Genomic DNA, 26120 nt, shown 5'->3' on the forward strand with positions numbered 1-26120 from the left:
ACAAGAACAGAGTCAGTGCATGTATGTGATAAAACTCCTGTCACTTTCTCTTCAACCTGCTGCAACAAGATCCTTCATCTTCACGTTGAAACAGCTGAAAACATTTTTACTTGGCTCCAATGCTGCTTCAAATAACCGTTGAACAAATCTTTTTATCTAAAAACCATAAAGTCCTCGGATCAAGATAATTGTTGCCGGATGTTTTACCACCTGTATTTTCTTTACACTATCCAATTGTTTCAGAATTGATTATCACTGTTAATCTGTTGTGTTAACATTAGTCTTTGAGAGGATCAACAAGGGGCTTCTAATTCTGTAGGACGGAGGGTCTCTGACGGACCACTGGAGGAGGAATCCCTTTACAGCATGTGCTGCCCGGCCAATGAGCATGCATGACACCCAGACACATGGGCCAGGCGTCCCCAAAAATAACCTGCGACCACTGCACTGACAAATGTTGCTACTTTTACCGGTGACGGGTTACCCTAGCTACTCGGCTCCATATTTCCCTGTAAACTCCAAGGTTGACTCTGTGCGTGAGAACCCAGGAAGGCTGGGGCAGCTGCCCGTTTCCAAGATTTCCCCAGGTGGCTGCAAACGTGAAGACCAGAATCTGCCCCTCTCAGCACAGGTGCACTCCGAGGATTTACCAGTCCTTCACGGGGGGGCCAGCTGAGTTTATACTGAAGGTAAAACACTAAACCCCCCCACTAATTCAATTGTTGTTCACAGTGTCCTGTTGGCGGTCTCTTGGCATGAGTCTATTACGCTGTGTATAGCCTCAGAGAATCTCAGTCAAGCGTGAGTCTATTTCTGTTTGAATGTTATGTTCCTATTTAATTGAATTATCTAAACCTGCCTGGATGCTGTGTTAAGCCAGGGGACCATTCATGTGTCTGGGCCAGGACTGTGTGTTCCCTCACCCAGCACTGCCCCATTTCTGATAATTATACTTCTCTTTGTGTTATTGGTGTAATGACTGATCAGAGTCATGATAACAAGGACACAGGGTGAGCGGCACTGCTTTTTTTGTTGATTTTCTTCATGTAAACTGACCCCTGGCTATTATTAGCTATGACTTGGTGGGCTTGGAGGCTGTTTGCACAGGATTAATGTACACAACAGCTGCAGCTTCAGGTCTGTTGGAAGGGCATTGCTGTCTCTCTTAATTGAGCTGATTTGAGTGTCAGTAGCATATGTGTTCCCTATCTCATGTCAGGATTCAACAACTTGCTCATTCACTGCGTCGAAAAGTTGTGCAAAGACAAAACGTCGTGCGGGTGTTGGTCCAAGGCGGACAGGGCCAAAAGAGCCTGCCTGTAGCCAATCAGATCTGGTGTCAGCACATGAACCGGACACCCTCTCGGCTCGAGGAAGGCTGGACTAAGGTTCAAATGAAAATTAGGTTAAAATTAAATTAAAACACCATTGCTCTCCTGCTTTTATCTACAGTTTCTGTATTCATGTTCTAAATTTCACAAGTGTATTTCACAAGGGAATTTTTTTATATAATTCTAATATTTACACTTGTTATATGTAAGGTAAACATCAGTCCATGTTTCAATCAACTATTTTTGTTGCAGATTGCATTTTTCATTTACTGAACATTCGTCATTCCTCCTTTAGTTGTATTTAAAGGTCTGTTAGACATGTTAGTGACTGTAAGGGACATTTATATTTTATTCTAACTACTGCAAGTTGAACATACTTTGTACTACTGCTCATAGGGCTGCAATTAATGATGAGCAATTATATCTGCTGTCACAAATGTAAAAATATCACATCAGAATCTCCCCAGAACTCAATTTGACGTCTTGAATTGTCTGAAAAATTCTCTAAACCCCAAAATTATTTAGTTTCCTATGAGAGAATACAAAGAAAACTGTAAATCTACACATCTGGAACAGGGGAACCTGTACATTTTACTTAAAAAAAGGACATTATCATTGAAATTGTTGCCAACCTAATTTCCTTTCGATCAATTAATCAATAAATTGCCGAAACAGTTCAACTCTGCTACTTATTGTACCATATGTGTTTAGATTTTAAACGTCCTATTTTTCAGGCAGCTACTGGTTTAATTTTCAGTACTGTATTAAAATCAACTTCTAGATACAAGTAGCTTGGAATTTGTGACAGGTTTGATAATAAAAAATCTTTAAATGCTTTTTGAATGTAAATCTTAGATAACAAAGGTTTCAAATAATAAAACTGGCTGTTTTATCATGTCATATCACTGTAACTCTGATCAAAACTGAAAGGCTGTATTCAAAGTGAGTAGAGGTGATATACTGCTCAGGATTTCTTAATATCTGCAACTGACGTACTTTGGAGGTAGAAGTTAATTCTGAAAAGCTGTGGCATGTGTTGTAAGACGGAAAGTGAATTTGTAATTGAACGTCTTGTGATCCCTTCCACAGCATGCAGGAGAACGACCCTGAGCAGCCACCGTCACTGGCTCAGCTCCTAAGAGAGAGCTACCTGGCAGAAGCCAGAGCCCAGCAGCGCCACAGCGAGATGAGCCGCTCAGACGCTTCGTCCACACGCCTTCAGATCTACGGGTCCCTCAAAGGCAAGGCTGAGGACTCTGTGGGCTGTAATGACCCCAAACTGCCAGACCTCTCCGCCTTCCTCAGCCAGGAAGAGTTGGATAAGAGTGTGAACCTGGCCTGCCAGGCCATCGGACATGAGCATCCTGAGGAGAGGGCAGAGGTCAAGGCTTCTGTCACACCGTTAACCCCCTCCAACATCTCCTCAGTCTCAGTATCTTCCTCTACAATCCCTTCTGTTCCCTTCCCAAACCCATCTCCTGCTCCTCTTGCTGCCCCCTCCACTGTGCCCTTCACCCAGCCTGCCCCTGTGTTCAAAGAACTGCCAGCGACACACACAATCACATCAGACAGAAAGATGCTTAAAGCCTCCACGGGGCTGGACAACATGACCAGGAACAGCAGGGACTCCGGTGAAGGATTCAACGACTTCAACACATCAGCGAGGAACGTGCCGTACGGTCCGGAGACCCAGTCCAAGAAGGAGTTTCTCAACAAGGCAGCGGACTTCATCGAGGAGCTCTCCTCTCTATTCAAGGCCAACAGCTCCAAACGGGCACGACCAAGAGGGGGCAAGTCACACAGGAGTAAGGGTCAGAACAAGAGCCAGAACGAAGGGACGGTTGATCCCCTCGGCTCTGATAACAGGGAGCGTGCTCTCATGCCCGTGGAAGTGGAGGAGGAGGAGAGACCCAGTCCTGCTGTGAGCCAACCACCAGAGGTCCAACTGGACCCTGGTACCGGGCATGTGGAGCTTCAGGACTGCAGGGTCACTGAGGAGCAGCAGTACCACTGTGTTTCTCAGGAGGTACAGGAGGAGGAGACAGAAACCTGTGCCTTGACAGAAACACCCTTCTCTGCAGAGCCCACGTGTGAACCTCCTCATTTCATCCAGAAACTGAAAAGCAGGGAGGTTGCAGAGGGAAGCAAGGTTCAGTTAGACTGCATCGTAAGAGGACTCCCGATGCCTGAAGTCCGGTAAGACAATCTGTCCGTTTCTACTCTTTGGCGTCCTCATATTTCTTAGTTTGCAGAATAGTAAGACTTTCCCAGGCTTTCAGATCTTGTTTCACTGAAAAAGGTGTAATTGAAAGGCTAAATGCCCAGTGTGGGGTCGTGTCAGCTGGAGATTCCACAGTGAAGTGAAGGAAACCTGTTTGTTTTGGGAGGATGTCACAGGACCTTGTAAATGAATGATTTACTCCAGTGCTGATCTCAAGTATAAATCTGAGGTACTTCTATCCCACAATAATTCTGAGAGAAACTACTAAATATATTTCACACCTAGTTACGTTAGTAACCTAGTCACACAAAAACATATGAGCTTATAAAATAAATGCATCATTATGGATTTAACTGCCCAACAATAAAATAGTGCAATAATAAATACATAATAAAAAAACTAAAACAAAAGTATCAATAATCAAATAATAGGAAATCTAATAGTGTAGCTCTCACTGTGGCATTTTTATGAATTAAAGTGCTTTAATTTTGATACTTTAAGTACATTTTCAAATAAATATCACATTAAGTGAGCTTTTCACTGCAGGACACACTGCATAAGTAGTTTTAGTATGCAGTATTGCAATTTTTAATTTACTTTTAAGCATACACTTTAATATATAATTTGTATTAGTATATTCATTTTGCAGATGAAACAACCTTATAACAGTTTTGTTGTCGTATAACTAATATGTAATCATTTGTGACTCATTATGAGTAATGGTGTGTTCAGGCTTCAGATAATTGTCTATAATTTAAAAAAGTGTTTGGAGTCAAGATGAAGAATGTTTTCTTTCTTTTTCTTTGGGAGATACAAACAGATGTGACATGTGATGAGAGCCAACAGCTGATTCTGAATGTCGTGTGTGCGTGTGTGTGTGGACAGTGATATGTCAGGGACAATTATCACATCAGTCTTTCTGTCATTCTCAAAAAGAGTTGCAGTTGGCATTTAATAGTAATAATACTAATTAATAACAACAATAATAATAACAACATTAATAACCTTTATTTAAACATATCACTTTACTTAAAAATGGGAAAACACATCTAGTAAAACCTTAAAGTCAGACAAGACAGTTGGCTTAAAAGACATTAGCCACATTCGAGGTAAAGCAATAAAAAATAAATAAATAAAACCTATAAAAACTGTTAAAAATGAATCATTCCTCCAAGCTTTCAGAAGGAGAGAGGTTTAAAGATGCGATTTAAAAGAAGTACACAGGTGGAGTGTCTGAGTTCAGTGGGCAGACAGTTCCAAAGTGTGGGGGGCTTGGTACCATCTTAATTATTGATCATCTAAAATGTACCTACATATGACTGGATACCTTTATTCACGTACAGTAGTCCACTCATTCAACTGCACAGTGTACTCTCTTGTTACTGCTCAGGGTTAGATATGTTAGATCCGTTAGATATGTATTAAACCTCATGGCTGGATGTGCAGTTTCCCTCCCAGGACGACAGCGGCCTGGATGAGTGAGGCTGAGCTGTCAGACTATAGAGGGGCAGGGGCTTGTTTGTCCTGCGGAACATTGTTGAGCCACCAACATATACTTGCTCTGGGAGAATGTAGCTCTCGGCCATTTTTAGACTGGACTGGCATTGCGAGCTGTGGTCTCGTCTGATAATGGAAGCGACCGTGCTCTTGACAGATAGCATGAGGAGTCTGGTAAGATGATTTGTACAGTTTTAGTAGTTTGGTGTATAAGTTGATATGGTTTATTTTTGGACCTTGCGTCTCATTGATATGCAAAGAGTGAGGAGAGGTTCGTTCTGTATGGTTTCCACTTCATTAAAATCGTGTTCAAGCTTGGTTCTGATTCTGTAAACATGGAGGATTTTTCATTGATCCTTGTTTTCTCTGCCCATGCAGCTAGTGTGTGTTTGTGTGTGTGTGTGTGTGTGTGTGTGTGTGTGAGACTGTGACTTAGAGGGGTCAAAATTTGTCAGGGTTCATATTTCCCATCATTTTCCAGTTTAGTGCTGTCTCTGGTGTGTCACAGAATAACATTGTGTGTGTTCTAAATCTATGTTTAGTGTCTGTGCGTATGTGAGTGGGTCATCCAGGCAGAGCTCCCCGGCTCCAGGGGAATCTCCTCTCTGGTTCTGATCTCCAGAGGGAAAATAGCCCTGACAGGTGCAGTGAGGTGGGGGGGCTTTGACTCACAAGAGCAGCAACCTCCTCTACGACTTCATGCTTTCAATTTAGACCTTTACTCATTAGAAAGGACACAAGCCAGATTCATGGATGAACTTTCCAGCAGCTTTCCAGCAAGTATCAGAGAGTGTAAATCTCTCTATAGATCAGACTAGTGGAGAAGCCAAGAGGCGCTTGGTTTGTGTCTTGAGGATTCCCTTTCTATGATGAGTATTTGCTACAAAAAGAGCATGATCTTGGTGATCTGAGCTCGATGAAAGCACAGAACATGATTTATGATTGCATAATGACGTTGTGCCAGAGGGTAACACATCGCCTCATTCCTGTGTGTTTATTGGCTGGATTTATTAAAGCATCAGGGCCTCATCCTCTCAAAATAGACATACCCTGACATAGAGGCTGCTCTGTATGTTGCTGGTCAGGATACAGAGAAAGTTTACTATTATAGTTTTACAATGAAAAAATAGACTGTGGCCAGCTGCAACCTCCATGGGATGTTACTAAGAAAGACTGTGAGCCGGGCCGACTCACATGCTGTCATTTATCATGGTTTACTGCATGTTTGCCTTATTTTATTGATAGAACAGTAAGACAGCAAGTGTGAAATGGGGAGAAGAATCAGGGAAGACATGTAGCAAAGGGCCGGATTGGACTCGAACCCACAGCTGCTGCCGAGGTCTCAAACCTCCGTATACCACCTTAGAAATTTATCATATTTTAATATCAGTTTTGCTCATTTATTCCTAAACTAACAGAGTAAAATTATAGATTGCAATATTCATTAGGTCTAGGATGTTTGCTGACCTGATGTAACCTGGTGGGAATCCAGCCAGGAATCCTTGTTGCATCTATCTCTCATATGTAAAGTAAACAAATTTAAAACCCAGATTTGATAATTAAATTTATACACATTTTATTAACTTCAACACATTACTCAAAGTGCCTATAGATGTAATATGTTGTGCCCTATACCTTCATAATATCAACAGTCCATCGACGCGGCCTCGAACTGACGTGGCGTGCTGGTGTTGGGTCTCGTCTTACAGGGAAAGGGATAGGCCTTGCTCATCAAAACCTTTTCCTCTTGGCCTGCATAACTCTAGCTGAATGGCAGAAGTGGGAAAGACGCCACATAGTACCAGCCTCAGAGAAACCATGTCAGAAGGTTAATATGAGGAAAAGGGAACTGTGTAAAAGACGGGGTTTTAAATAGTAAATCAAGGGCAGGAGAGTCTTAAAATACCCTAATGAAATAATAGTTCTGTCACAACAGTGGGAGTTACAGACGGCTGACAAGTGAAAGGAAAAACCTCCAAAAGTGGAGAAACTGCATTATGAAAATGATGTTAATCAAATGATTTGACCTTCATAGATCGAAACCCATATAAATCCCAGTTAAATGAGTGTGTTATAATGGTTTTGAGTCCCACAGACATGGAGAATTTCTGCTCATTCAACAGTAGTGGAGCCCAAACATTAACTGTGACATGACATAATGTTGTCTTTCCTTTGATTCATAACCCATTTGTACATATGGACAGGATGAAAACTCAAATGTTGAATGAATGTTACCATTTTATTACAAATACACACCACCTAACAGTCCATGTGTGATTCACTGGTCCTGTGAGAGTGTGATTCTCCTGTAATCACATCATAATCTTGCTCAAACAGTATTATTATAAGTATTTGCATTGATAGGCATAACCCACAGGCGACAACTACTATTGTATGTATCAAGTTTTGACAAACCCTGAACCTTGCTTATTATCGTTTGCAATGTCAATTAAATAAAAATTTTTAATGTGCATTTTTATACCCATGTTTATTAGCCAATAATATTCTTCTTCTTCACAGCTGCCCCCATGCTTATACTAATATACTATATGTTCACTTTGTGCACATTCTAACACGATACAAACTTGGACTCACTCATAAAAACGTAGCTCTATTGCAACACTAGTGTTTATAAACTCCAGTTTATTGTTATTCCAAAGAATAACAGGACCTTTTTAAACTGTAGCACTGGAAAAAGCGTATGATGCTTAAGTTGCACTGAGCAGTTTTCTCTGCTATATATTTATTCACAGGTGGTTTTGTGAGGGCAAGGAGTTGGAGAACAGCCCCGACATTCAGATCCTCACCGACGGAGAGCTGCACTCTCTGATCATCGCTGAGGCCTTCGAGGAGGATACAGGACGTTACTCCTGCTTTGCGTCTAACTTCTATGGTACTGACTCCACGTCGGCAGAGATCTACGTCGAAGGTAGGTTTATTTTATTTTTCATATTAGCAGTTTTACATGTAAAAGAGACGACCTGTGTACATGTCTTTGTTCTCTCGTCCTACAGGTACTTCCTCTTCAGATTCTGAGGGGGAGCAGCAACTTGAACATGTAGACCAGTGAGTTTTTATTGTTATTTAGTCTCATTTTAAGGAATTAGATAAATGGAACTATCTTTATTACATTTCTAAACATCATCTTTCCTTGCTTCCTTCTGTGATTTTCAAAGGCTGCAGAACAAAACCGAAACGTCATCTGCAACTTTACCATCATCATTGGGCCAAACGGTCTCTGTAGAGGAGGAAGAGTTTGAGACACCTGAACTTGCAGCAGCCACAGAGGAACCAACAGAGGAGCTCTCCTCTCCACCAACTCATCAACCTCCTCTACTGGTCCAGACAACAACCACAGTGCTTTCTGTCCCAGAGCTCTCCAAAGCGTCTGTGGCATCCTCAGCGCAGCCTGCTCAGGAGGAGACGACCACAGTGTTACCTGTCCAGGTGTTTCCTACTTTGACTCAAGAGGTCACAGAAGGTTCAGGAGACCAGGAGGTGTCAGCGTCTGTCCCAGTCACATCCACAACCCAGCAGCCAGAGACCGTCTCATCCCTGCCTCTGATCCCAGTGGCTCCATCAGTGCATCCTGTCCAGGCAGCTCCAACTCAGACACAACAACCTGAGGTAACAACAGCTGGAAACACCTCCTTTCACTATGTTTGTTTTAAGATTCATTTTGTATATTTCAACCTATTTTTTTGTCTTCAGTGTCAAACCTCCAACCTCAACTATCTACAAGGATTAAACGGGCAACCTGTGATGGCTGCCCCTGTATTCACAAAGGTAGGACCATTCTCAAAAGCCTGTACACTGCTGCAGTCCATTATATCCTACTCCACATTTATTGATGCATGTCTTTTCCATACCAGAGCCTGCAAGACCTCTTTGTGTCAGAAGGCCAGCTGGTGGTGCTAGAGTGCCATGTGAAAGGGACACCGTCACCCCGAGTGGACTGGTACAGAGAGTGCAAACCCATAGAGGACTCCCCTGCTTTCAGGATCCTGCAGAAAAGTAAGCTCTGCTGCTGACATATTAAAAGTGCCAGCTTTATCTTTTGATATAGTTTTAATTTTATTTATTTATGCTGCAGCTACATCGGACATGCCTTGTATTTTACAATGCAAGAAGTCAAGATTTAACTGCATCTTAGATAAGTGAGTTTAATTCAGCTTAACTCAAATTTCAGTGTTCTCACAGTTTAATAATTCTTACAATTCTTGGTGTGCAGATAAAGAAATATCTTTATTAGTTTATGACTTCTGCAAAGGAGGTAATTTTTTCATTTGTTTGTTTGTCTATTAGTTGGCAGGATTATGCAAAAACTACTGCACAGATTACCACGAAACTTGATGGAAGCATGTGATATGAAAGAACCCATCAAATTTCAGTGTGAATCTGGATCAGGGGGCTGATCCCGGAATTTATTTCTCACTGTATTTAATATTGTGAGATATGAGATGATATTTTTCAAAGTTTTTCTTGATTTCTCAGAAAATAATTCTTGGATCTCAATAAAAAAAAATCAGACATGTTTAAGGGACTGATATTTTATGAGTGAGTGCAATTTGGTGCAAATCCAAGTAAAAATCGAAATCTAGTGAATTTAAATGTGGTTTCATAAAGGGACTGTTGGGCGGACATATACACTCTCTGATTGCCTTTCTTGTTAGATATAAAACCAAATTCCTATGTTAAAAATGTATTATTCATTTATATTAAATCCAGTCCAGTAGTGTAAATTTAAATGACCACTAAAAGATGAATAATTTTGACATTTCAGTAAGGTTAAAAATCACTGCAGATTAAATACTGTCAGTGGTGTCATTTTGTAAAAACAACGTTTTTGACATTCATCTCTAAATTATTTTTATAATTGTGACATAAATATTTATTTTTTTATACTTCATTTTTAAGGAAAGAGAAATACAACCAAACATGTTGGAACAAAATGTTGGTCTGATCCACATTCATACAGATTACTGATAGAAATAATGTCAGTTCATATAATAACATTTAAATGATCCAACTATGTGGTCACAAACACAATCCTTTTCTCCAGCACACATTTAAAAAAAGAAAAAGTAATTCTCTCACTTTATCTCACCATTCATCTCTGTGGGAGGACGCATCTGTAGCCATTTTTGTGTTGCAGCTTTCTTACTGGCTTCTAATAATATCTTCAGTAGATATTTGTCTTTCATCAACAGATGATTCTAAAAATAATTTATTATATTTCTTAAATGTCATTTTAAAATAGCATATAGAAGTCATGTTGCTTCAAATGATTGTGAAATATATTTATAAATAATAATGAAACGAGTGCTGATTAGGCTTAAACTAAAACGGTTGCTCTTCATTAGTATCCATAATGATTTGGGTGCTTGTTTCCATTCCAGAGCCGAGATCTCCAGCTGAACCAGGTAGGTGGTTCATGCAATCCTCATCGTATCACAAAATAAAATAAGTGTTGACTGCCCTAAAGCAGCTGTCTGTCTGTATATGCTGCTGCACTGTGTACATATTACTGTGCTGAAGTGTTTATAGTCATTGGCGGAGGCTTCTGTTCCTCTGTACATAAGCCAGAGCTGGTTTTCCCTGACTCTGAACCATATAAGGCAGTTTCTCATCCTGTGTCAAACCACCATGGCAGATCATTTAAACCTGCCTGGGCTGCAGAGAGACTCTCTGCCCCAGTGAAAAAAAGAAAACACAACTCATCCTTCTTTCCTCATTGCAATAAGACGCTCTCTAGTTTAGAAATGAATATGAAGCAGTCGCACAACACCAGCCTGATTATGTGAGTATCCCTCCTTTTTTTTTATCATTTCCTCCAGAGGAAGTATGCACTTTGGTCATTGCTGAAGTCTTTCCGGAAGATTCAGGAGTGTTCACTTGTACAGCAAGCAACAAGTATGGAACCGTGTCCAGTTCTGCAGCGCTGAGGGTCAGAGGTAACACCAACAGTTATCATATATTCGAATCCATATATTCTTATAAAAGTTCGCTAAAATGTCTGTATGTCCATCTCTCGGACTCTCATCAGGCAATGGTAGGAACAGCAACCAGGTGAGGCCTGTCAGCCGTTTAACAGTGGATCCCAGTCGAATCCAAGAGCCTTCCCCATCAGCTCCCAGTGTCAACCCTCAACCAGAGGTGACCAACAGCATCAAGCCCCACTCCAGCACCATTCGCCTGGACCCACTCGTCTCCAGCACGTTACGCCTTGATCCCTTAAACACCAGCACCTTTCGCCTGGATCCCCAGAGCTCCAGCATGTTGCGTCCGGACCCATTTCGCACCAGCCTGCCCAGTCTGGAACCCTCCAGCCTGAGCAGCAGCATCAGCACCTCCTACCTGAACTCTCACAGCAGCAGCACCCCAAACTTAGATCCTCTCCACCTCTACCAGAACACTCCCATATCCAGTGGAGCACATCCAGAACCACAGAGCGGTGCACAGGTGTTCTCACACCTGAAACCTTTCAGTGCTGCAACTCCAGCTGAGCAGGAAGTCTCCCGACCTTGGCTGACATCGTCTGACACAGGTGCTAAAGTTAAGGGGACTCCAAACCATCAGAATGGGAGCCCCGTTGTGGTCCCCCTCCCCGACCCTCCTCCGAACTCCTGCCTTAAGTCGGGCACCTTGACGAACCATAGAGACTCGCGCTCCGGCTCCAGAGTCGGTCGGCATGTGCACTTCAGACTGCCCGAGGATGAGGAGGAAGAGCAAAGCGAAGCATCCACTGAGTATGATGAAGATGACGCTCTGGCTTCAGCCAACAAAGGACCCCCCCCGGTGCGGGCTAAACCCAAACTGTGAGTACAGTTAAAAAAAAAAAACAGACTGACAGTGAAACTAACACAAAGCTGCAATACAGTGAGAGGAAACAGGATTTTGTCCAATTCGGCTGCGGATCCAGGGGGCAGGGGCCTTAGCTGAAATCTGATTGACCACTGACCCCCAGTAATCTTTTGTTTTAACTACTCACTAACAATACTGGTAATAAATATGAGAATTTGTTTGGAATTATTATTTTCTAAGCTTTGTTGCTGAACACAATGTGCTTGACTAAGGAACATTTTTCTAAATATATTCAAAGACGTGTGGCTTTGAATCAAAGCGATAGAGCGAATGACATAGATGTGCACCTCACTGAATCAGGAATTGTGAATGGATGTTGGACATATAGTTTGCCCCCCCCCCCCCCCCCCCCCCCCCCCCCCCTTTGTAAATTGTGGCCCCTTTATGGCCCCTGATGTAGAGGAATCCTGGATCTGCCACTGATCCGAATCATGTCCTGAGCGTTCACTACAACACAGTGAAGTAGATGAGCTGAGGTGGGAGGTTCCTCCTCCTCTGGCTCAACCAGCAGCTGTAATCAGTTGCTATTCATAAATGAATGCATGCAGACTTTAGATGTGGACTTTCCGCCTTTCTAAAACCAAGGATGGTGTTTTCTATCTGTAAGTTATGTTTATCTAATATTTCAGATAAAGCTGTAAATGAAATGTTGCATGATTTGATCAGCTGTTCACTATTGCTTTCTTAGTTTGCATCATGCGAACAACAAAGATAAATATGGGAATTTTTCCTGTTTTGTTTAGTCTAATTCAAATTGCATTAATTTGATGTTAATAAAATAACCTATTTAGAACGAAAGCTGAAAGTGTCTTGAGCAGGAGCATTATTATGTTTGTAGTCTACTTGTTAGTGGCCCATAAAAGGAAAGACTTTGGCTCATTCCTGCAGGGGTTTACTGTGTGAACTTAATTTATGAGAGCGCTGCACAGAGCCTCTCTCATCCTCACCATGTATAGTGTCATTTCTTTTGTGGCTGATCTGTTTTTTTGGTTTTGCTTGACCTACAGGGAACCCGCCCAGCTCCGGCTTCTGCACAACCAAGTCCTCATGGAGCAGCAGCAGGAGACCGAACCCCCGAGCCAAACCCCAACCCACGCTCAGCCTCAGTCCCACCCCCCCTTCCAGAGCCAGGTCGAGCCCGACGTCCCAAGTTCCCACGATGCTCCGCTGTGGTCACCCAGAATGCACCACGAACCCCATCCACCATCTTTCCAGCCCCAACTTACGACCACAGCTCCCCCTCAGCAGACCCCTAACGCTCCCTCACTGACCTCTGCTCCACAGCTCAACACCACCTTTTCACCTCTTTTCAACACTGCTCCTCCTTTCAGCTCCCCTCCATCTTTCCCTCAGCTGAAGATGTCTACACTGGTGACGTCACCTCCACCTCCCCCACAGCTGAACACAGCTCCTCCTCTCAGTGCAGCTACTATAACCCAGATGAACACCATCCACGCCTCCCACCTCAACCTGTCCGCTGCAGCTCTCGCCAAACATACACCCACGTTCCAGTTCTCCTCTCCCCCCGCACCGAAGCTCAGCACGGTGCCCACAGGTCCAACTCTGGCCTCCCAGCAGATCATCTCCCCCACGCCTCTGCTTAGAAGCACCCACGCCTCCCTCATGAACCTCACCGCCACCTCCTTCACCTTCAACTACACCCGGCCTAAAGAGTTCATCGCTGCTCAGACCTTCTCACCAGTGAGGAGTCCTTCCCCAACCGAATCCCCGGTGCCCCTCCTCCATGAGCTGGCCGCTGAGCTCAACTCCTCCGCAGCCAGCTCCCCAACTCTCCCGCCATTTTCCCCACTACCTAGGATCTTCCCCACGAGGGTGCTGAAGTCTCCCACCAGCCCTCCTTCCCTCATGTCCTCGCCCACACCGGGATCAGCGCAGTTCCCCAACAGCTTGTTCTCCCTACGAGCCCAGTCGCCCCTTCAGGCCTCTTCTCCCACTTCCAGCAGCTCCACCCCCAGCCCAATCCAAAACCCTGTGGCCTTCCTCAGCTCCGTCCTGCCGTCGCTGAGCCTGGGTCAGCCCAGAAACTCAATGGGACTGCCCAAGGGAGCTCCGACGGGGTACGTCCTCTCTGACAGTGCTCATGAGTTTGTTGCGCTCACACATGATGTAAAGCACTTTTCCCATCTGTCTCTTCAGGCTACAAAAGAAGGTACCCAAGGTGCAACTGCCGTCAAATGAAGACATTCGTGGGAGCAGAGAAATTCTCCTCCAAGACATCGAGAGAAAGCTTCGATTTAAAGATGATACTCCACAGTTTGCACATCAACAGGTATTTGTTGGTCTTGAGCTCTGCTGCTGTCATTGATTGCTTCTTTTTTGACTCTCTAAGTTGCAGTGATGTAGTTGTGAATAAATAGCCTATCAAGAAAAATGATCAACACAGGCCTTAGTCAGTTACACCACTGCTGAGTTACATACTAGACCACTGATGAATATGAATATCAATAAATGATCAGTTTATTGACATATTGGTATGGATCACAAATTTTTAAGGATTTAAAAGTTTACTTTTTAATAACCACAGACTTTACTGCAGTCTAGGGCTGGACAATATGGCCAAAAATTATATCAAGATAAAAAAATCAATATCAGTCGATATTGATAATGTCTGCTTTTAGGTTTAAAGGTGACTTTTTGTGCCTGAGCAAATCCTGCGATAATTAGAGATTTAGTTTTCTTGCTCTGCCCTACTGCAGTATCACTTGTCTCCTATGGAACCCCAAAGTTTTCTGTGATACATTCATTATGAAAATTATAGGTCGATATAGTCTGATCTATAATAATGGGATGAGTTTTGAGAAATCGTTCACTCATTTCACAAATTACTGTTAAACTTATACATTTTCCCCAGTATTGTAATGTAATTATTTCTTAGTTAATTAATTAATAACACTTTATAGCTCCATATTCTTGTGTATTCATTTTGGATATTTAACAATGTAAAATGATAAAGACACATAATATCACTGAGGCCGACTCAGAGCCGATTAATAACTTGTATTAGTTCAGTAGAGCAGCAGCCATCACTCCCTCCCTGTCATTCATGGTTATTCATCACTGTGCGTCATTGCACTGTAACAACATTTGCATGCGAGTAACAATAGCTTGTGTGTTATTCCATCAGCATATGTGTGTATGTAGAGTTTGTGTGTCTCTGTTAGTGTTCATCATCCATCCCTATCCTCTCATAGAAGCTGAGTAATGAGGGGAAAACAGCGAGCAGACCCCTTGGACCAAAAATTCCTGCTACTGTCTTTAACTATGATGAGGTACAAGGATCTTCCCGTCCCAAGCTCTGCTTTGCTCAAGGCTGTCTGGGTCATTATTATACTGTGTCAGGCCGAGATCATAAAACCTTCAATATTCTCATATATCTAAACCATGATTAATAAATAACTCTAATCAAGAATTCAAGCTTCTATTAACTAATATATAACCTGCATGAATAATCTAAACATACTATTGTGTTTTAATTCACTAGGCTAATATGTAAACTGATTTTACACTTTTCCCTCTGAAGCTTGCAGCCCTATCTTACCGATTTTCATTTTAGATTTCACAAAAAGGCTAATACGACACTTGGTTTTATTTCACTTTTCTGAAAAAAATCTCACCTCATAAACCTGCATATTGTCCCTAACATCTCACAAACTTTAATAATCTCCTACAACTTGTATCATTCTGCTAGCCAACAGATGTAAAAGCTACCAAGAGGTTTTTAACATGAATCAAATGAGGTGTTTAAATGTCTCATCTCTGCAGTTCCCCTCTACACTTCAGCTTTGTCTGTTCTCTGTTTTACCCTCAGCCTTATTTACTTTGTTTGGTTGGACGAGCAGATTTTGGGTTTTTTTACCAACCAGTAGTGAACCTGTCAGACAGATGCCACAGCATGATCCTTGTCATCAATTGGTTTAAAGTCACAGTCTGTACCTTTCTAAGATTTGAGATAGAGATTGTTACTTTAAGACCACTGAATAGAAGCACGTCGTCTCATGGCTCCCAAAGACTATTTGTTGCTCATCTCAATGCTTTAAGCTTCTATGTACAATATACTGCATGCATGTTATTGTACTCATTGATTTTCATGGACATTTGATGAGATACAAAGACACAAAGGCAGATGGTGCATGCAGTAATCCAACACCGACTGCAGCGATTGCTTTGATGTAGTGGTTTTCCGTTTCCAGGAGTACAAAGTGTCCAGATTTGAGCAGAGACTAATGAGCGAGATTGAATTCCGCTTGGAGCGAACGCCAGTGGAGGAGTCGGATGATGAGGTGCAGCACGACGACGTTCCGACGGGAAAATGCATCGCGCCAATAATTGACAAGAAACTTAAGAACTTCAAGGCCATGGAGGACGTGCCTGTCACTTTCTCATGTAAAGTTGTGGGAATCCCTCTTCCAAAGGTCAGAGGTCAACAGCTGTGTTGTGCAAACGACAGCATGCACTTTCGTTTTCACCACTCACCATTTATCTTTCACATGGGCGTCCCTCCTCAGGTTTACTGGTTCAAGGATGGCAAGCAGATCTTAAGGAAAAACGTCCATTACAAGAAGATAAGAGAGGGGGACGGGACCTGCGCTTTACACATCGAGTCCACGATCAGCGACGATGATGGCAACTACACCATCATGGCAGCTAATCCACAGGTAGTGTTTCACGCTCAGGTTCCCGTTCATGTTGTCTGCATCTTCTCTCCAGCAGCAAAGTCTGACCTGTGTTTGATATTTAATGATCACCAGGGACGAATCAGCTGCTCGGGTCATTTGATCGTCCAAACGGGACCTCCCCGCAACCAACTGACCCCGATTCACTCTCAGAGGTGAGCAAGAGTGTGTGCAGTGGGATCTACCGAGGAATTCCTCTGTGTATCGATGTTAAAATACTAACTTGCACTACAATTAAGATGAACATGGATTAAAGCTAGGGTTGGTAATCCTGGAATAGCGAGAAACGGCAGGCTACACTTTGAAATAATGCAACCGATACATCCCACCCCCTCCCATTGGCCCTCTTGTCAAAGCTACGCCCCCAAAACACATGAACGAGCACTGTCTGACAACTGATCGAAGCCGAGGGACCTACCAGGACGTGAAGAGGATTTCAACAAATAATATTGTTTCAGAAACAACTCACCAACCCTACCTTTAATTTCCAAGTGTGTGCTGTGCTCACCTCTTCCTGTCCTTAAAGGGTACGAGCTCGCATACAACAAGTTGAAGGTGAGCAAACGCAGGAGCGCTTTTTTCGCCCTCACTTCCTCCAGGCTCCAGGAGACATGCTGGCTCACGAGGGGAGACTGTGCAGATTAGACTGTAAGGTAGGTATGGCACGTCCTGGTTTGTAATACAATCACTAAAATACGGTATTTTTTTTGCCTGACCTTACTGTCAGCCATCTTTGTTTTATAGGTGAGTGGGCTGCCCAACCCAGAGCTGATGTGGCTGGTCAACGGGAGGCCGATCTATCCGGACCTTTACCACAAGCTGCTGGTGCGGGAGAATGGCATCCACTCCCTGGTCATTGACCCTCTGACGCAGAATGACGGTGGCACATACACATGCATAGCGAGCAACAAAGCAGGGCAGAGCTCCTTTAGTCTAGAACTGAATGTTGTGGGTAAGGACTAGATACAGACAAATACCCTGCAGTTAATGACAAAAATGAATTATACTCATTTAGGATTCAGTTGAACATTTAAACGTGTTTTCCTGGGCCCAGTTTTGAAGCTCCAATAATCCTAGTAATTGTTTCACTTTAGAGAAAGAGACGAAGCTCCCTCCTCAGTTTGTGGAGAAGCTGCAGAACATGGGTATTCCTCAGGGGACTCCCGTCAGGCTGGATTGTCGGGTGGTGGGTATGCCCCCACCGGCCATCTTCTGGAAGAAAGACAATGACACCATTCCTAGAACTAGGGACAGAATCAGGTTAGTAGGAGTTCCATGGTTCTCCTGTAGCTGTTTCAGGCCCCAACGTAATGAAATTTCTTCATTATCTATTCATTTCAGCATGACCCAGGATGCCACAGGATATGTGTGTCTCCTCATCCAACCAACAACTAAAGATGATGCCGGCTGGTACACAGTGTCGGCAAAAAACGAGGCTGGAATTGTGTCTTGCACCTGCAGACTTGATATCTATGGTAAATATTCTGTATAGGTTGATACAGAAATGTGCCACATTTTCAGCACAACACTTGAGGTAGTAATACTAGCTATCTGCTGCAACTCCAGCACAGTGGCATCAGAGCATCCCCGCCCCCATGAAGAAAGCTCCGCGCACAGGCAGCCGCTACGCCGCTCTGACCGACCAGGGGCTCGACATCAAGTCTGCTTTCCCCACGTCGGACAACAGCCCCTTCCTGTTCTCCAGCTCCCCTCCCGAAACCATGCTGGAGAGTGAGGAGCTGTGAGCGACACACCGGCCCGGGGACTCTGAGGCGTCCCGGCAGGATGTGTGACCTCCTTGAGGTCGGAAAACAGTAGAAGACTTTAAGGGGATTGATTGCTTGAGCAGATTGTCATGTGATTTGTGTTTTTTGCACATGAAGTGAAGTACATTCAGAATAGAATGGCAAAGAATTATTGCGTTAAACCTATCAGCACTGATAGTGGCTTTGTCACCATTCCTATTTACTGAAGTCACATGCAGAAAAATGACGGATTTGCAAAGTCTTAGCTCATGAGCCATCAGTGGAGTTGAATATTGTTCTCTCACGTTTTGTTTTCTACATCATATTTAACTACAGTGCTGCGGTTGTTGCTGAATGTTGATCATAACATTTGTTCTTATTAGTTAGTCCTCTTCTCAAAGTGGCGTTAACACCACTTTTGTTTTATTTTATTGCAAATCACATGTACAGTGGCTTCTGACAGTATTCACACCCCTTCACTTTTTGCACTTTGTTTTATTTGTCTTTTAAATGGATACATTTGATGTTGTTAACCATTGATCTTCACTTAAAACCCATAATGACAAAGAGAAAATATATTTTTAGAAACTTTTACAACTTTATAAAAAAAGAAAAAAAAAAAAGGAAAATTATAACCATTTGGGAGCAGTTACAGTTTCCAGTGATCTTGGGCACGTCCAGCTTTACATGCCTGGATTTAGGCAGTTGATCCCATTATTACTGGCTGATTCTCTCAAGCTCAGATTTAATAGGACGTGTCTGTGAGCTGCCACCTTCAAGTCTCTCCACAGATGTTCTATGGGCGGAAGTCTGAGCTCTAGCTGGACGAGATGAGACGAGAGAGAAATGCTTCCCCAGAATTTTCTTGGCTGCTTTGGGTCACTGTCGTGCTGAAAGGTGAAACATCACCACGGTCTCACATTGTCCTCCCCTTAAACAAGGGGTGGCTGTGGTCCAGGAGGTAGAGCAGGTTTGATTGACCCAATAACCAGACGGTTGGTGGCTCGATCCCCCCCCTGGCTCCTCCATTCGGCAAACTGAAGTGTCTTTGGACCAGATTCTAAACCCCAAACTGAAGATACTGAACCGCAAATTTGCCCTGACAACTTTGCTGGTAGTGTGTGAATGGTGTGTGGTAGAAAAAGTGCAGCATATAGTAGCGCTGTATGAATGCGTGTGTGGCTTGTACTGTAAAGTGCTTTGAGCGGTTGATAAGACTAGAAAAGCTCTCTATATATTTTTATATATATACAGACCATTTACAATTTCAAATTCTGACCAGTCTCTCTGTCTCTGCTGCTGAGAAGCCCAGACACATAGCATGATGCTGCCACCACCACCATCCTGCACCATAGGGATGGTATCAACCAGGTGATGAGCAGGGACTGGTGTTCAAACGTAGTGTTTGGATTTCTGCTCAAATTATTTGTGTCTCATCAGACAGAGAACATTTAAAAGCAGCTTAGCAAACTTAAAGCAGGCCGTCGAATGCCTATTAATCCAATGTGCTGTACCATAAGAGCCTGATTGATGGAGTGCTGCATAGAGCTGCAAAATGAAATGGGTCTGAATACCTTCTGAAGCCATTGAACCTGTACTGGTAGTTCTAGTTTCTTTGAAGGTTTATATAGAGTAGTCATAAGTTATTGTTTATTAATAATCAGATACAGTTTAAAGCGTATTTTAACAGACATTTGAATGTGCCATTAAGATCAGTTTAAATGGCTCCATTAAAGGAGGAATTCTGTCTATACTGAACTAAATTATTTATTTTTTGTTGGTCACAGGTTCACAGATTTGCACCATGTTTTTCATGTGCATGCCAACACACAGTATTGTATAACAAATAGAAACACTGTGTCTGCTCACAGTCATGATACTAGTATGCTGTTAGGAGAGTCTAATTCTTGGTTTGTAGTTGAAACACTGAAACACTTTATTTTATTTTTTTGTCTCCGTAACTGCATCAACACTTATGAGATGTATCGTCAGAGAAAGTTTGGTTTGGGATAAAGACAGGGCTTTGCTTTGCTTTCGCATATGACAGCAAAAGGTCAAATGTATTTGATGGACTATGATTGAATAAATTAAAGTCAGTTTAAAAACACACTGGAGAAAGGAAAAAAAAAAAGAACATATTCACCTGATGTAAAGTTGCACATTGTAAAATAGTTTTGTCCTTCCTCAGAATAAAGTTCTATTTATTAATGTGAGTGATATGTTTGCTTTGCTGGAACAAGTGGTTTTGTTTGCACGCTGCACTGACAGCATGTCAATTCATTCTGCACCATTTTCACTGCTCCTGACGTTTATCTTACTTCACACATGAAAATAATGAGTTTCCAGAGTATCAGGCCATTTAAACTCATCTGGCATCATAGAGGTCCTGTTTTCACTGATCAGATTCCTATTAGCTTAAACTGATGCCCACTTCAAAACAAGTGGGAGGGCTCAGAAGCCAATTAAGTGTTGCTAATCAGTCCAATTAGAGGGGAAGAGAGTTCAAATAGGCATAAAATTACATTCACCTTACGTGACCTAATTATACTCCCAGCCTCGTCTCACCAGCTGCCAGACCTACTTGTTAACTGGTGCTGTGTTAAGTAGAAAATATCTGTGGAGGAAATATCCAGTGTTGTGGAAAATGTTTCAAATAATGTTTTATACTTTACGTTTGCTCAATTTGTTTCTTGCAGTTTTAACACAATAAAAGAAACTGTCGTTGAATTTGAAGGTCTGGTTTTTTACAGTCTACACATTTAAAAACTAAATATTAACACCTTCATTTTGTACATATCTGTATGCTTATTAACTTAAAGCTGACATATACTGAATATTACCATGTTTCAAGGGTTAGGGTTAGGGTCTAGTTCACTCGACTAGATTTTTGCAGTATCACCACAATAATAGTAATTCGTTGCAATTTTTAAGTCCAGATTCCCAAAGTACGCATTTGAAAGTAAAATATGAACACACTTGTTTGGGGTTTACGTATACTTTTCTTATATCTGACTTATACTGAATATTACCATATTTACAATTATGTTTTATATTTTCTAAGTTTACTCAACTTGAGCTTTGCAGTATCAACACATTATTGGGTTGCAATTTAACTCCTGATTAGCAAAATCTACACATTTGAAACAAATATAATAAGACCTGTATGATGTGTTTTATGTATATGCTTATAAGCATATAGCTGATTTATACTGAATATTATTATGTTTAAAATTATGTTTTATATTTTCTAAGTTTGATTCACTTAATTACTGTAATATCAACACAGTAAAAGTTAATGTAATTTTCCTGGTTCTTAAATACAACACATTTTAGTGCAAATTATTGACATATTTATGAACTTCTAGTTGATGGATACTGATAATTTCCCTGTTTTAAATTATGTTTTACATTTTCTAAATTTACTCTACTTGACTAGAGTAACACAACTGGTTGCAATTTTTAACTTCTGATTATCAAAGTCAAAACATTTGAAACCAAAATATCAGCACACATTTCCGAATGCTTATTAAAAGAAAGTACGAGCTGCTAATTTAAATGTAATCCCGTGACGATAATGAGATTTGCACTTTCTCCCACACTGAAACATACGCTTTGCAGCCTAATCTCTATTTCTCCATAAGGAGATGTGGATTTATGAGGATACAAGTTTCCACCACAGCAGACGGGTCACTCCTCAGTTGTGACATATGGCTTTTGACAGAGGGAATGGTTCAGCCCATCAGCGCTCAGACAAGCCAATCAAATGAGGGGTTGCTGCAAAAAAAAGAAGATTGGAAGACACGGAAGGTCCGGGCCACGTCTCAGACGAGGCCCTCAGACAAGACAAGCAGCAGCTGGCAAACTACATCAATCTGTAATCAATGAACCAACTGGTAGATGGGATTATATGCCTAATTGCACAGCTAACCAGTCCATCCCAAAATGACCAGACAGCATCAGCTTTTGTGCATGACCCAATACCAGAGACGGGCATTATTCAGGGCCTCTGACAGTTATTAATCATTCATAACCTGCCTCTACACCCAAGCTTTCAGTTTGTCAATACACACTGACAGGAGCTGTGTCCGTCCTGACAAAGGACGACACCAGAGATTAAAGCAGCAGCGGAAGAGGACGTATCCAGATCCTTTACTTAAGTAAAAGTAGGAACACTGTGTACTCTATAACAAGTCAAAGTCCTGCATGCACAGTATAAGTCCTGCATTATTCTAAATATGTTACTCTAAGTATTAAAAGTACTTCTTTTTCAGAATGGATCCTTTTTATAGTGCAAGGTTGTGATATATATAATTACATTGTACTATTAAGTATTATTATTCTTATGTATATAATAAGGTACAAACATCATGTAAATTACAGTATACATTGTATATTGTTGGGTATTTTGTAAAAACTTTATATTACTCTTAAGCTCATTATCTTATAACAATCAAACTTAATTTACAATGCAATAGTGACATCATCTGAGAGATAAATGGATAAAGTTAATAGAAATTAATTACTCTCCAAAAAGTGGCCAGGTATGAGGATAAAATCCAATAAAATGTAATTAGTTTTATATAATTTAAAATATTTCAATAATAAGTACAGTTGTTTTAAAGCAGTTTCTAATTAATAAATAATAATCAATAAATTGAATTTACAGAGGCGTAACAGCAAAGCATGATTAAAGCAGCATAGGGAACTTATCTGTGTGGCTTTTTGAGTGACAATAAGTAGTGTGTTTTCAGTGTGTGTGTGTGTGTGTGTGTGTGTGTGTGTGTGTGTGTGTGTGTGTGTGTCAAAGGAGACGACCCTCCTGTATTACAGAATTCAATGTTGCCAGATGGAAAGGACAGACAGACAAATTATTCTGTCTGTCTCATTTTCTCGGCCGACTACACAGATCAATTATTTATTTCACATGTGCTCTCCACTGGTCAGGAACATTAATGCATCCCACATACTGTGAGTCATTAGTAGCCCAGCACTGATAAACACCCTCACTGATACAAACCAGAGTACTCACAAGTAGAAGACATTTCTGCAGAACGTAATATCTGTACACCTGCACAGAGACCAGGCTCTAAACCTCTGATGTCCCAGTAATCTTATCACCATCTTGGTCCATATTGTTGCAGGCTCATAATCCCCTGATGTGCTGCTAAACTCCCTCAGGTTACAGACCACACTTACACTTCTGTTGCCTCAGGCTAATCTCAGATTATGGTTATTATCACACGGACACCCGTTACATGAGAAGTGAAAGGGGACTTCTTGGTGGCTTATGTAATAAAACCTGATGAATTAATTGGCAAGGTGCTTCCAAATATTTCATAATTAATTTTAACTCAATGAAATGTTAAAAGGTGATATCTACAGATTTATTTCTGAGACACGGCTAAATGTATCAATGATTGAGTCCAAATTAATTTCCAAACCGTGCATAAAATGACATTTATAAATGGAAAAAGCATATATACTTATAAAAAACATTTAATAGTAAAATGTGCTGAAATACTGTATATTTTCATATAAAATCAAATTTCTTTGACACAGCAGTGTGACATTTAAATCAGCTCAAATGATGCCAGTGCTTTTATTGCCATTTTAAGTAACATTTCTGTTTTATTTATTTTTCTTGTACCTGATGTTTTTTATTGCATAATTTGTTGATATTTCTCTTTACTTTCAAATTGAAGTCTTCAACCTGTGGCCAATATTAATGATTTAACAAAGTTGGTGGAAATATCCTTAATCTCAGCCTTTTAAAAGTGTGTTTGCAGCATCAGCTGTGGTGAGCTGAGCTACCAGATGGTGCACTTTTGGTGTTTGTGACACATGGCCCTGAGTGAAGCCACGGCCAGAGAGCCCAGCCCAAGATAATTGGAATTTCATTAAGGTTTTGTTTGTGTGTGCATCGAGTGTGCGTATATATGCCTCTGTGTACGTGTGTGTATGTGTGTGTTAAGAGTGGGTGTGGTTGTTTATGAGTCTGTATGGGTGTGTTTCTTTATGAGCAATATTTAGGGGGGAGCAGGGACCCCACCTGCTGCCACCTGTTCATCTGCTCCATCTTATAAAAGCTGCTCCCTCACTGTCTCCAGGATCACAGACACCTTGGACTTGTCTGGGCCGTCCACTATCTGGGGTGACAATCATTTCAAAATCAACACAAAGGACACACAACTTGGACATCATCCAGGCTGTAACACACCGAGGAGAACCTCTGAGGAACCCTGACACAGACCTGGAGACTTCGTTGACAAATCTATCAACTCACAGCTTGTGTCTTTCTTATCCGAGGACAGTCACCGGTTTGATTCTTCAAACACACATCATGAAGTCTCGCCGGCCCAGCTGCACCGACTCCGGATCAGAGTCCTCAGAACTAGATTCCAAGAGTCCGGAGAAGTATGAGACCACCACCAGGCGACGGTCGGCTGCCAACGCCAGAGAGAGAAAGAGGATGGAGGGTTTGAACACGGCCTTTGATCGCTTACGTAAAGTGGTCCCCCAGTGGGGCCAGGACAAAAAACTCTCCAAGTATGAAACCTTGCAGATGGCCCTCAGCTACATCATGGCCCTCAACCGGATCCTGACAGACGCCAGGAGGCACAACGCTCCTCACAGGCAGTGGCTGGACCTGCAGTTTGACTGTGTGCAGCCTGAGAGCTACCCCTGCCTCATGAGGTACGACTCCCCGACGGAACAGGAGTACATCCAGTCATCGTTCTCGTACCAGTTTGACGGACATCAGGTCCAAGCATAAACTGCAGCCATTTGTTGGTTATAATCAGTCATGTTGCGTGTGACAATGTGAATTATTTCTCCTCCAATCTAGGAGACAGTAAATACATGTGTATTGCATTATTTTATTTTATTTTAATTTATATAGTATTTCTTTGACAATCAAAAATGTTTCTGTTGAAGTTTGAAGCCTGTGGTCTTTTTTTGCTAGGAAACCCAGCCGCATGTTGAGCAGCGTTTTGTTCAAAGTGTAGCACTAGTGTCATTTTAATGACCATTAGATTGTATTGAAGACAATGGTGTGTTTTTATCAGTTATTTTGATAGAGCCCTAAAATGTTGTGCAATGTGAGATGGATTGTGAGAAAATTATTGTGGTTTAGTTGCATAGTTAAAGTCAATATGTAACTATTCTGTCAAAGTGTAAGAACAATGTTTGTAGAGTTGAAAAATAGATGTTATTTTCACATGCAAACCTCTATTTTGTTATTATTATAGTTTTGGATCCAAAATAAAAATTACTATTTTATATGAAAAACATTTCTTTTGTTCTTTATTGTCATTTATAAGTATGATGGTGAAATATCAGATTTCTTTTTTTCTTTTCTGTTACTTGCGTAGTGTGAAGTATTCGTTTTTAGTATTTCTTACTATTATGAGCCTTCTTCTTTAACAAAATTTTCCTCTTTACTGCTCAAAAATATTTAAATTTGCAATTCATTAACCTGACATACTACAAAACTTGATATTCCATGTTTTCTTTTTTTTAACTCAACAGAAAAATTTACAGTAGAATTTCCTCATCTTAGGAAAAACTCTAGTTAGAGATCTTGGGTATTTAAACCCTCACTTGTCTCCTATGTCTTGACTCAAAACACGGGTTACCACAGAGAACGTGTACTTTACAGCACCGTCTTTGTTTTGTGGTTGTCAGGTTCTCAGTGGGAGCGATGGCAGGTCATGTCCGCTGCATTGCCTCAATCTGCACCCGGGGGAATAAATCAGCCTTTTGTCCTGAG

General features: G+C 41.6%; 2 protein-coding genes across 8 annotated transcripts; both read left to right on the forward strand.

Annotated features, from left to right (window-relative positions):
* The first annotated feature begins 454 nt into the window (after positions 1-454).
* On the forward strand, positions 455-18936 carry mypn (myopalladin). Of its 7 annotated transcripts, XM_034608908.1 has the most exons (21): positions 455-689; positions 2421-3527; positions 7803-7978; positions 8064-8115; positions 8226-8676; positions 8761-8835; positions 8922-9063; positions 10449-10472; positions 10887-11003; positions 11096-11867; positions 12921-13991; positions 14071-14203; positions 15126-15203; positions 16125-16346; positions 16440-16589; positions 16683-16762; positions 17134-17260; positions 17352-17559; positions 17702-17867; positions 17949-18082; positions 18174-18936. In XM_034608908.1, the coding sequence occupies exons 2-21, from the start codon at positions 2422-2424 to the stop codon at positions 18350-18352; spliced, it is 5463 nt and encodes a 1820-aa protein (XP_034464799.1). In that variant the 5' UTR covers positions 455-689; position 2421; the 3' UTR covers positions 18353-18936. The 7 variants fall into 7 exon arrangements, with proteins under 7 accessions (XP_034464799.1, XP_034464796.1, XP_034464801.1 ...); XM_034608905.1 differs by having other exon boundaries at positions 17702-18082; XM_034608910.1 differs by lacking the exon at positions 15126-15203.
* Positions 18937-24102: 5166 nt separating this feature from the next.
* atoh7 (atonal bHLH transcription factor 7) lies at positions 24103-25545 on the forward strand. Its single transcript, XM_034608508.1, has one exon. The coding sequence runs from the start codon at positions 24693-24695 to the stop codon at positions 25122-25124; it is 432 nt and encodes a 143-aa protein (XP_034464399.1). The 5' UTR covers positions 24103-24692; the 3' UTR covers positions 25125-25545.
* The last annotated feature ends 575 nt before the right edge of the window (positions 25546-26120 follow it).

Source organism: Hippoglossus hippoglossus, chromosome 15, assembly GCF_009819705.1.
Source record: "Hippoglossus hippoglossus isolate fHipHip1 chromosome 15, fHipHip1.pri, whole genome shotgun sequence".
In the NCBI taxonomy this organism is placed as follows: Eukaryota; Metazoa; Chordata; class Actinopteri; order Pleuronectiformes; family Pleuronectidae; genus Hippoglossus; species Hippoglossus hippoglossus.